We start from the raw sequence: 13,261 nt of genomic DNA on the forward strand, positions 1-13,261 counted from the left end.
TCTTAGTTGAGCAAGATCAAGCCTTCACTCTAACCTTTTGCTAAAACTTAAAGTGAGGTACCAAGAAAAAAAAAATGAAAAAAAAAAAAAAACAGAAAATAATTGACACACAGACATGTTGAAAATTTCTAACGTGATAGAGTTTAATGAGAGAAGAGAACAATATTTAGGAAATAATGTACCACAAGTTTCCACCTGAAATTAGCATTCTGTGGATCATCAGGAATTTATGTCTTTCTTGAAATCTTTGTTTAAAAGTAATGCAGACAGAAAACTCCAGCCCCAGATAGCATCTTTAATAAATCATTTGGGACATTTAACTAAAGAATAACAAAAAAATGCTCATATATTTCTAGAGACTGTAAAAAGAAGGATCACCTCTTAAGAACTTTTATGAAGCAAGCATAACCTGTATTTTACAACTGCGTTAAAGCATTACAGAAACTCATAGTTAACAACAATGCATTATATATTTCAGAGTGGCTGGAAGAGAGGACTTAAGTTGTTCCCAACACATACAAATACTCATTCTATGCATGTAACAGAATATCACATATACCTCATAAATATGTAAAATATTGTGTATCAACTAAAAAGGAAAATAAATATTAAAGATGAATATATCCCATAAAATTGACTACAAAATATAAAATAAAGTATTATCAAATCTAAATCTAATCTGTGATTACACACACACACACACACACACATTTGATCCTATTGAATTTAATTCAGGCATTGAATACATAGAACATGCAAAAATCACATGATATAATTCATTATGTTAACACAAGAAGAAGAAAATAATTTAATAATCTAGATTTATGATAAAAATGCTAAATTTAATACTGATAACACACAAATATGTTAAACTAGAAATAGAAGTGTATTTCCTTGACCTTTTAAAAAGTACAATGAACATCAAATATTAAAGTTATTTTTCCCAGAGATCAGAAAGAAGAATGTACTCACTATACTCAGTTCTAAAATTTACTACAGCCTCAGTCAAGACAATTGGGTGAATAAAAGATATAAAAGATACTAAGATTAGAAGGAAATAAATAAAGCCTCATCATTACTCACAGACAATATTGTTGAACTGTATGCAAAATACTCTCACTGTAAGTAATGAGAATCAATAAGTTAATTGATCAGGGTAGGTAGATATCTTTTTTATATCCAAAAAGGATACGCTTATATCCAAAAGCAAGTAGAAATTGAAATTTAAAGTATAATACTTATAATGGTGTCAAAAATACAGAGACATAAAAACCTAGTAAAAGAAGTACAAGACTTCCACACTTAAAATTTCAAATATTATTGAGAGAAACTTAAGACAAATTTTTTCAATCAAGGGATGTACTCTGTTGACAGATTAGAAGACTTCATATAATAAAAGTGGCTAATCACTTTAAATTAGTTTACAAATTGAGTTTAGAATTTTGTAGAAATTTAATACTTTATATAAAACTTAATATATAAACACAAAAGCTGCATTAGTTCATTTTCATACTGTTATAAAGAACTACCCTAGACTGGGTAATTTATAAAGGAAAGAGTTTTAATTGACTCACAGTTTAATCATGGCAGGAAGCTAAGGGGAAGCAAGGCACCTTCTTCACAAGGTGGCAGAAAGAAGAAGTGCTGAGCAAAGGAGAAAGAGCCCCTTATAAAACCATTAGATCTTGTGAGAACTCATTCACTATCATGAGAACTACATGTGGCAAACTGCACTCATGATTCAATTACCTTCACCTGTTCTCTCCCTAGAGATGTGGGGATTATGGGGATTATAATTCAAGATGAGATTTGGGTGGGGACACAAAACCTAACAATATAATTCTGCTCTTGGCCCTTTGCAAATCTCATGTCCTATTCACATTTTAAAGCCAATCATACCTTCCCAATAGTCCCACAAAGTCTTAATTCATTCCAGCATTAACCCACAAATTCAAGTCCAAACTCTTATTTGAGTTTACAAGACAGGACCCTTCCACCTATGAGCCTGTAAAATCAGAAGCAAGTTAGTTACTTCCTAGATAAAATGGGAGTGTAGGCATTGAGTAAATATACTCCTTACAAATGGGATAAATTGGCCAAAATAAAGGCGCTTACAGGCCCCATGCAAGTCTCAAATCCAACAGGGCAGTCATTAAACCTTAAAGTTTCAAAATGATCACCTTTGACTCATATCCAGGTCATGTTGATGCAAGAGGTGTGCTCCTATGGTTTCGGGAAGCTCTGCCCATGTGGCTTTGCAAGGTACAGCCCACTTCCTGGCTGCTTTCATGGGTAGCTGTTGAGTATCTGTGGATTTTCTAGGTGCATAATGAAAGCTGTTGTTGGATCTACCAATCTGGGGGTCTGGAGGATGGTGGTCCTTTTCTCAAAACTGCACTAGGCAGTGTCCCAGTGGGGACCCTGTGTTGGGGCTCTGACCCCACATTTCTCTTGTGCACTGCCCTAGGAGAGGTTCTCCATGAGGGCTCCACCCCTGTGGCAATATTCTGCCTGAGCATCCAGGCATTTCCATACATCTTCTGAAATCGAGGCAGAGGTTTCCAAACCTCAATTATTGACTTCTCTGAATGCACAGGCTTGATACCATGTGGAAGCCATCAAGGCTTGAGGCTTGTGCCCTCTGAAGCAATAGCACAAGTGGTACCTTGGCCCCTTTTAGTCATGGCTGAAGCTGAAGCTTCTGGGACACATGGTACCATGTCCCAAGGCTACATAGAGCAGCGGGTGTTCTGGGACTGGTCCATGAAACCGTTTTTTTCTTTTAGGCCTCTGGGCTTGTGATGGGAGGGGCTGACATGAAGGTCTCTGACATGCTGTGGAGACATTTTCCCCATTGTCTTGGTGATTAACATTTGGATCCTCATTACTGGTGCAAATTTCTGCAGCAGCTTGAATTTCTCCCCAGAAAATGAGTTTTTCTCTTCTATCACATCACCAGGCTGAAAATTTTCCAAACTTTTATTTTCTGCTTCCTCTTGAACACTTTGCCACTTAGAAATTTCTTCTGCCAGATACCCTAAATTATCTCTCTCAAGTTGAAAGTTCCACAGATCTGTAGTGCCAGGGCAAAATGTCACCAGTCTCTTGGCTAACACATGGCAAGAGTAAAGACACCTTTACTTCAGTTCCCAACAAATTCCTCATCTCTATCTGAGATCACCTCAGCCTGGACTTCATTGTCCATATCACTATCAGTGTTTTCATCAAAGCCATTCAACAAGCCTCTAGGAAGTTCCAAACTTTCCCACATCTTCCTATCTTCTAAGCCCTCCAAGTCTCCAGGAAGACACATTTTTTTCTGTGTTCTTCTGAGTCCTCCAAACTGTTCCTACCTCTACCTGTTACACAGTTCCAAAGCCGCTTCCACATTTTCATGTATCCTTATAGCAGCACTCCACTCCTGGCACCAATTTACTGTATTAGTTCATTTTCATTCTGCTATAAAGAACTGCCTGAGACTGGTTAAGTTATAAAGGAAAGAGGTTTAATTGGCTAACAGTTCAGCATGGCTGGGGAGGCCTCAGCAAACTTACAATCATGTCAGAAGGGGAAGGGGAAGAAAGGCACCTTCTTCACAAGGTAGCAGGAAGGAGAGGTGCCAAGCAGAGGGTAAGGAGTTTCTTATAAAAACATCAGATCTTGTGAGAACTCACTCACTATCACAAGAACTGCATGGGGGAAACAGCACCCATGATTCAATTACCTCCACCTGGTCTCTCCCTTGACGTGATGATTATGGGGATAATGCAAATTACAATTCAAGTTGAGATTTGAGTGGGGACAAAAAGCCTAACAATATCAAATACCAACATAGTTAAGGGCATTTGAAGAAGTAGCCCTCACACTACCTTATAAAAAAACCTAACATAAAATCATAATTAACAACAGTCATGGATTGGTGCAATGATAGAAAATTATGTCCAATGGAACAGAAGAGAAATACCAGAAATAGACCCAAATATATACATTTACACCATATGACAATAGAAGCACTGTAGTACGGGGATGAATAATGCTTTATTCAATAAATGGTTGAAAACCAAAATGAGTCACTGAGGCATAAGTCTCAATCATTGAGGTTTATTAAGCCAGCTTTAGGGTGCTTCTGGGAAAAACAAAAGTCACCGACACATCTGTGGCTATTTCCACAAAGGTTTTCTGGAAGTTGTGTGTTTATACATTTCCTTAAAAGGGGGAAGGGGGAGGCATGTAGGTTGGGCAGTAGGGGAAACAGTTACATTCCTGAGACTTTAGTTAGTGTTCAGTAAATCTACATTTTACCTAACATAAGGTGAATGTCTGAAGTGAGAAAGGGAGCAAAGGAAGACTCAATTATGTAGTCTGTCTCTGGGTAGGTGAAGAAAATGAATCCTGACTTTTTTCTGCACCTGGGAAGATAAACTTGTAAGCAACATAATCGGTGTGGCGTTTTAGGAGCTAGACCTAGATTGTGGACCTAAAGTTACAATTAGCCTGTCGTTGTTTATGGGAGGCAAGCAAAGAATTTACTTACGAATGATCTGTGGGTAGCCCTTCCCAGATGCCTGAGGCCATTTACCTTTCCAATCTGGCTGATATACAATATTAGTAGCAGTTATTCATGTGGAAGAGAGTGTTGCAATGATTCAGCTTCAGGACTTAGTCTTCACTTCTGCACAAGTTTGGGGAGGTCCTTCAATTTTTATTTTCTTTTACACAGTTCTGATTGAACTATGTATCCGTATCAAAAAAATATGCCTTGACCTTACCTCATCATTCATAAAAAAAAAAATTTTACATGTGTTGTATTTAGAAACATCAAAAGGAAAGCCTTACAACTTTCAAAAATTACACAGAAGAATATCATTTATAATATCAGTAAATGTGTCAGTTGTTTATTTATTGTTCCAGTTTCAAATATAGACTTCATCGCTTACTCAGCAACAGTGGAACTGGGCTCAATGGACATTTTTTCCTTCACAGATTCATGATGTTAAACTTGGCCAGCAGAGGGTGCTGCAGGGACGCTTGTAGGAGAAATTCTTGTGTACTTCTCTGATTATTGTCACTTCTACAGTGCAAAAACCAGAGGCATGTATGAGAAATATTTAGTAATACTCACCCTATCAAATTCCAACAATACCCATATGACTAGACTCTTACTGAATCTTGCAGTTACTCTAGGGGCTGGCTTCCCAGATGTAACCTATTTGGACCCTGGAAGGGTATTTCCAGTTTGTCAGTCCAAACTGATTTGCTGCCCACCTGTACTTCAAAGAGGGATTATCATCTGCTTGCCAATGCCAACTATAGTTCCCTCCCTATAAGCCTCAGCCGACCTGATGCTTCCTTCTACTCAGTCCTGAAAAGGAATCTTAGTCTATCAGCCTTGGTTCACCTATACCCCACAGAGGTGTCTTTCTTGACACATGCAATGTAATGACCTTTTCTGGCACCCAGTATGCTAAGACTATTCATTTTCAAATGAAGTTTCGACCTCAGGCTTGGGAGTACCTTCCCCATTTTCCAAGTTTGTTTTTTCTTTCAATATTCTCCCTTAGCTCCAGGGTATTACTCAGAATTGTCTTTACCTTCTTTAAAGTTGATTTCCTTACAAAATTAGTAAGTATTTGCACTTACAAACCCTATTCAAATTACTGTGTGATTTATGTCTTCCGACTGGATCGTGAGTGACAGAATAGGCAAATATCTCCTTAAAAATATATAAAAAGCACTAAACATAAATCAAATTTATACATTGGACTTAATTAAAATTAAGAACATTTCTAGTCATCAGACATACTATTAAGAAAGTACAGGCCGGGCATGGTGGCTCACACCTCTAATCCCAGCACTTTGGGAGTCCGAGGTGGGCGGATCATGAGGTCAGGAGATCGAGATCATCCTGGCTAACATGGTGAAACCCTGTGTCTACCAAAAATACAAAAAAAAAAATTAGCTAGGTGTGGTGGCGGGCACCTGTAGTCCCAGCTACTTGGGAGGCTGAGACAGGAGAATGGTGTGAACCCAGGAAGTGGAGCTTGCAGTGAGCCAAGATCGTGCCACTGCACTCCAGTCTGGGCGACAGAGCAAGACTCTGTCTCAAAAAAAAAAAAAAAAAAAGTACATAGATTGTAGAAGATTGTTGTATATATACATCTCACAATGTCAACTTGAGTTACAGGGTTATTTTTAGTTCTCCAGGCTTATACGCTGTGTTTGGTCTTCTGTTTGAAACTTAAGAGATTAAAAACATGGCTATTTGCTCTTGAATTCTTACCCTGTTTCATCTGCCTGCAAAAAAAGGCATCCTTGAGATTTTTATTTTATCTTTCTTATATTACAGGTAGTTAGACAGGCATGAGTTGGTCAGGAGAGGGCTCTACCACACCCACTAGGAATGTTAGGCAATGGTTGGGCAATTATCATATTGCCTCTCTAAAAGTGATAAATTGGCAGCTTGCACCAGGGAGAGGCCATTTCCTGATGGTCCCCACCTGTTGCACTAAACTGCTAATAGAATGCAGATGCCAAAAGGAAGCAACTTTCCAGACATGTGCATTAAGAGACAAAATGAAAGAGTGTGACCTTCTGAGGGCACACCACCGAGAAAGGGAAGAAAGCCTCGGATGGGCATGCGTACAACTTCCTGAACACACTGGGCATGCTCACTTCCTAAGGGTGAGGAGGGCACTGTGCATGTGGGCAGCCCACTCTAAGGGAAGGATCACGGGAAAGGGGCCAACCTATAAACTCCTAGGACTGAGGTTAAACACAGCACTTATCCTTCAGTTTACTCACTTGGGTCTCTTCCACGTGTACTTTCCTTTTTTTCCTCTTCTAAAGCATTTTTAAATAAACTTCCACTCCTGCTCAAAACTTGCCTTGATTTATTTCTCTGCCTTATGCCCCTCAGTCTATTTCTTTCTTCTGAGGAGGCAAGAATTGAGGTTGCTACAGACCCATATGGATTTGCCACTGGTAACTTGAATACCTTCTACCAGTAATATATTTGAAGTCATGAGACTTGGCTATTAGCCAACCCTAACACCTATATGTCACAGGTTTTCTGAGAACTTCTGATTTCAGGGTTCTCTGGGAAGCAAACTTTGAGGTAAAATTTAGTGTGCAGTTTATTTAATAAGAGAATCCTGGGATAATCATCTTAAAAATAAAAAGAAATGAAAGTGGGTAGGATTGGGCAGAAGGAAAAGTTGAGCTGTAAATCAGGCCTGAAAGCAGTGAATATTTTCTTCACTGAGCTGAAGGGGCCAGACCTTTCCAACTTTCTACCTTAGTCATTGAATGGGTCAGTGGATGACCCCAGGCAAGGCTCATTTCTCCGGCTGAGGCAATTCCTGAAAAAGTGGAAAAAAAAAATTGAAGGATTTCTACTGGACTCACTGCTAGCAGCTGGGGCTACAAGTCTTTCATTAAAATGGGGCTGAAACTACATATCTTTGCCCATCATAGCCCATGTCAGAGCCCTTTTCTTTGTGGGAGGAAATGCAAAATGCTTTGGGTAAGTTTTAAGTCAGACTGAAGAATACTACTAACTCATACTCTTTCTAACCTCTTTGCTTTCTTCATGTTACCTTCTCTTTCTAGAATACCTTTCCCAGTGATGTGTTGTTTAACCACCTCCTCTCTAAGAAAAAATTTTAAAGCCCTGATATATAATGTTTACCAATTTCTGTGGTTTAAATATTTCCATCATAACCAATTTCAAACTACCTATATGACATTACAGAGCACAAAAGCAGAACAAGATACACACAATTGTCTCTTACATGCCAGCTTCAGCACACCGCTTTATCAACTGCTCAAGAATGAATTGGACCCACAATGCACAGTGAAAGTGTCAACTACTCTAATTCTTGATTCCTACATCCTCAAGTAAAATTGACCACTTATTTTTATATATTTATTTATTTTCTGAGACAGAGTCTCACTCTGTCGCCCAGGCTGGAGTGCAGTGGCACGATCTCCGCTCACTGCAAGCTCCGCCGCCTCCCGGGTTCATGCCATTCTCCTGCCTCAGCCTCCCTAGAAGCTGGGACTACAGGTGCCCGCCACCACACCCGGCTAATTTTTTTGTATTTTTAATTGACCACTTATTAATATATCAATATTATAAAATGTATCTGTTCCAGTAATATCATTGATTACACTTAATTTTACTAATCTTTTATCTATGTATCTTCACTATTAAACATTCATTATTTAACATTAACATTATGCAGTTTGCTGCTTATATATCCACAGTACTAACAGCAATAACTACAATAGTTATTTCAACTATTTAATGAGTACTCATGACTGCTGGGGAAGACCAGTTGTATAGTGCTGTGATAAGGTAATAGACATGGCCCCATATTCAAAAAGTCTGCAATACAGCTGAAAAGAAAGTGAATTTATATGAAATAACAAAATATCACCTATAAAAACATATCTATAGTTCATTCTAGCAAAAAAGAAAGAAAAAGTAATGGGTTATCAAAAATAAATTGGTAAAAACACAATACAGATCCACACAGGCATGTAGAACAAGGGGTAAAAGTACTATTAAAAGATGAGGATTGAGATTGTGCACAGCTCTCAACCCATTCACAAATTAAGACATAAAATCCTGTCCCATACTATTAAACAGAGTCAACACAATTGCCCAGATGTTTAGACATGTACTGTCAGGCTTTCTTCAGCAATTCCTGTAACTGAGTACCCCATTTTCTTAAAAACATATATATATATTTTACAATTTTTTCCCCTTTTTCCTCATCTCTTACTTTGCTCTTTAGGAATGCAATTACAACCTTTACATTCCTTTTTTTCCACTGGCCAAACCACCTGCAAGCACAACTTCCTTATGTTACTCTATGTTTGCTTAGAAGTTCCGTACGCCAGCCGGTTGAGGGGGCTCACACCTGTAATCCCAGCACTTTGGGAGGGTGAGGTGGGTGGATCACCTGAGGTCAGGAGTTCGAGTCCAGCCTGGCCAACATGGTGAAACCCCGCCTCTACTAAAAATATAAAAATTGGCCAGGGATGTTGGCACACGCCTGTAATCCCAGCTACTTGGGAGGCTGGGGCAGCAGAATTGCTGAACCTAGGAGGCAAAGGTTACAGTGAGCAGAGATTGTGCCATTGAACTCCCACCTGGGTGACAGAGCAAGACTCAGTCTCAAAAGAAAAAAAAGGAAAGAAAAAGAAGTTCCATAGACCAAGTCTTAAAACAAACCAAGCACCCTACCAAATTCTTCCCCACTGGCCAGACCACTGGATGACCCACCAGATGACTCAAGATAAACATTCATCAGCAAGCCATATAGACCCCACAAGTCTATGTGCCTTCTGCATGGCCAGAATACCAAAATTTATCTTATTAAAACCCTGCTTTCTGCCCAGAATGCTGAAGTGTCAAATCTGGCCCTGACTAATCACTAAGCTCTGGAATAGTAACTTTCTTCTTACCATCTTCATTCTTGTTATTTGATTTTGCAAGTAGCAAGCAACTGAAACTATATTTGGTAACACTCCCATTTATCTAACTCAGTATTTGCTGGCAAATTGAGGAAGCTGATAGATCTAGAATAGCAATGAGAGAGAGGACACATCACTAAGTGATGAGATTAGAACTTGTACGTAGCAAACAACCACAGCAGCAGTTCGAAATCCTGTCAGGAACTCAAGTTCCAGACTTGCCCTAAGAACTCAAATTTTTTTACAAGCAGTTATGACACTGTTGGATGAGAAACAAAATATGGGCAGTAGTATTAGTAAAAGAGATAGAGATTGATTTCTGAGTTTTAGATAATTAATATGAGAAACAATATAAACACAGTTACATTTAGGAAGAAAAGATATGCTATTATTATCATTAACAACAATCACAACTTAATAACATTAATAATTTTGTATAGTTTTCAAAAAACTTGACTTAGCACATACATTTTCTATTATAAGTCTTGTAATGATCTGGGGACAACATAAGGCCATGGTTGTCGCAATTTGTCTAAAAAAATCCTGAGTTTCAAATTCATTAAAGATTAACTGAAATTACATGTATAAGAAGTAAAAGAATTAGGATATTAATCAGATGAGCAATGCCCAGATATTTTACTTTTCATATACTAAAATAGCTTCCATGAGATTTTCAGTGGAAAAGTTGGAGTATAGAGGTTACTTAAAACCTCCTCCTTAGGAAAAATTTGCAGAGAATTCCTAAATGAATCTGCTTTGTTCTGACACTATAGACAATAGGGTTAAGGACTGGGGGAAGAAGAAGGTAGATGTCTGCCATGAAGACGTGGACTATGGGAGATGGATGCTTCCCAAAGCGATGGACCATTGACACCCCAATAACTGGCACAAAGAAGATGAGCACCACACAGATATGGGATACACATGTGTTGAGTGCCTTTAGCTGCTCTTCCCGAGATGCAATACCCAGCACAGTATTAAGAATCAGAACATAAGAAAGAAGTATGAAGATTGAATCCACACCTAGTGTGGCAATGACTACACAAAGCCCATAAATGCTATTGATCCTGGCATCTGTACAGGATAATCTCAAAACATCCTGGTGCAAACAGAAGGCATGAGAGAGGGCATTGCCATGGCAGTATTGATAGTGTCTCAGTAGCAAAGGTGTGGGAAGTACAACTCCCAAGCTTCGCAGCAGACAGGCCAAACCAATTTTGTCAATTACACTGTTGGTGAGGATGGTGGGGTAATGCAGTGGATGGCAGATAGCAACAAAATGGTCAAAGGCCATGGCCAGCAACACTGAGGACTCGAGGAATGTGAATGTGTGGATGAAGAACAGCTGAGCATAGCAAGCACTTGCCTGAATCTCTGGAGCATCCAATCATAACACAGCAAGCATGGTGGGAAGTGTAGACAGGGACATCCCCAGGTTATTCCCTGCCAAGATAGAAATAAAGTAATACATGGGCTGATGGAGTGAGGATTCTGTCCAAATGACAGAGAGCATGGTAACATTACCCATAAATGCTACCAAATATGCAAGAGAGAAGAGGATGGAGAGCCAAGAATGAGCATACTCCAGTCCAGGAAAACCCCTCAAGATAAATATGGGCTCCATAGCATCACTGTTATTCTAGTCTACCATAGTGATCTTGAGTAACTCAGCAAATAGTGAGGAATGGTTCGTGTTTTTCTTCCTGATCCCTCAAAGTTATCTCTTTTGAGTACAAACAATGGAATCAGGACAAAAATACATCTTTCCTCTAACCTCACAGAGGAAGGAAGGCGGTATCTCTTGTCGGCCCTAAGTAAAAAATATTTCCTATTACTAAGGAGCACCAAATTCTGGAACAAAAATGTGGACTACACAAATATGGTCATCTTTGGCAAGAAATATGTTGGATTTTCATAGAAGACACTAAAGAATTTAAGCAACATGAGAACAGAGAAAAAAACTTTACTAATTATTATAAAGATTAAAATAGAGAAAAGTCAGTGTGAATGTCGATGGATTTGTATGAGCTTCTGGCCAATGTTCTTGAGTTAATCAGTTATTGCTTCTAGGCTATCTTTTCAGTCATGACAATTGAATTGATCCCATGGGCTCAACATAATTTCTATTCAGATGTATTTTTATTTAATGATTTATAATATTTAAACATTTTAAATATTTAATATTTTAATAATACGAGATAAATACCCCATATATGAAAAGAGAGCATGAACATAAGAAGCAGAATCCATAATCCCAGCATGCTTTATTGAGCTGCTATTTAACCAACATAGTTTTGAGCTGTTTAGTATAGCAACAATTCCTGATTTTTAAAAAATTCATGGTAAAAAAATAACTATATATATGTGTGAGAGAGTGTGTGTGTGTGTGTGTGTGTGTGTGTGTGAAATAAGAGTTTAAATAGTTTGAAAATAAATCTTTAGGCCATAACATCACAATGTAACTATAAAAGTCCATTAAAGACATTTCCCTTTCTGCTCTTCCACAAAATGAGAACAGTGCATTTAACAGTTATCTATTACACGTTTTAAAGAGGTACTTTTCCACTTTATTTCTATTCATTGTTTTTTTAATTGATTGATTTCTCTTTCCAAATGATGCTTTCAATACCATTTTTAAAAGAATCGTCAATCCAAATATTAAGTGATTCTTAATTTTCTGACCCACTTGCACCTACTTCTGTGAAATCATGGCAATCCAGAATTTAGGCCTTCAATATTCACTATCAGTGCCTCTTAGAAACAATCAAGCTCTTTCTGAGTGTTTCAAAATATGATGCTAACATCTGGCTTTACTTTCCCTTGGCAATTTTTATTGTAATAGCCTCCCTGCCTGTGCTGGATACCAATGTTACCCTTGCTATATCATACTGTGTTGATGGCACTGGGGACAATAGCTGAGCATTATGAGATTCTCTGCCCCTTCTGTTAGCTAGTTCTTTATTTTAGCCCTGTCTAGTTCCATTAACTGTCCCTGAGAAAATTATTTACTTACCTTGTCCCTTAGAGTCTGGGCCTCATAGACTTCAGCAACATCTCTCTGTAGCAACATCTCAGCCATTCCCTCAACCCTCCTTCTGGACTTTTAGTTTCTGATCTTTGGAAAGATTAAGATAAGACTTAGCCTCATCCTAAAGTAAAAATATTTCCAAATGTGGTCTCAAAGTCATATCACAAGGCTCCAGTCAGTTAGCTGTTTCTTTTCATTAGCTCCATTATATTTAATAAAAAGCTTTATTTTAAGAATCCCTTGACTGATTCTTATCTCAATTTCATCCCGTGAAGACTGAACGTTCTCAGACTGCACAACCTAGAATTCCAAAGAGGGCTTGACTTAGAATCTATATCTGAGGAACAAAAGCAAGCACAAAGCCATCTTCTCCATGTAATAAGAAGGATTTGTCTCTTTCTCTACTTTTCCTGAAGTTCAGGAATCCTCCACCTTCTACGAGTCAGAACCTCCCCTGGTGCTCTTCTGCAGCCTAGGCAATCTGAATGAAGCTTTCATTTGAGACCCTTGTCTTACATAAAGCAGTCAGCTACCCATCAAATTCTTTGTACCCAGCAGAGTATGTGTTTAGAGCATTTATTTTTCTTTATGTCAGGCCTCTGAGGCCAAACCAGGCCATCACATCCCCTGTGACTTACGCGTGACTTGCAGGTATATGCCCAGATGGCCTGAAGTAACTGAAGAATCACAAAAGAAGTGAAAATGCTCTTCCCCGCCTTAACTAATGACATTCTACCACAAAAGAAGTGAAAA

The 13,261-nt window shown here is 38.4% G+C and overlaps 1 protein-coding gene across 1 annotated transcript; it reads right to left on the reverse strand.

The window, feature by feature from the left end:
- Positions 1 to 10,183: 10,183 nt before the first annotated feature.
- LOC112605565 (olfactory receptor 51L1-like) lies at positions 10,184 to 11,131 on the reverse strand. Its single transcript, XM_025355141.1, is given in 1 exon segment — positions 10,184 to 11,131. A coding segment is annotated over 1 exon segment (948 nt).
- Between the last annotated feature and the right edge of the window lie 2,130 nt (positions 11,132 to 13,261).

The sequence above is a fragment of the Theropithecus gelada genome, chromosome 14, assembly GCF_003255815.1.
Source record: "Theropithecus gelada isolate Dixy chromosome 14, Tgel_1.0, whole genome shotgun sequence".
Classification (NCBI taxonomy): domain Eukaryota; kingdom Metazoa; phylum Chordata; class Mammalia; order Primates; family Cercopithecidae; genus Theropithecus; species Theropithecus gelada.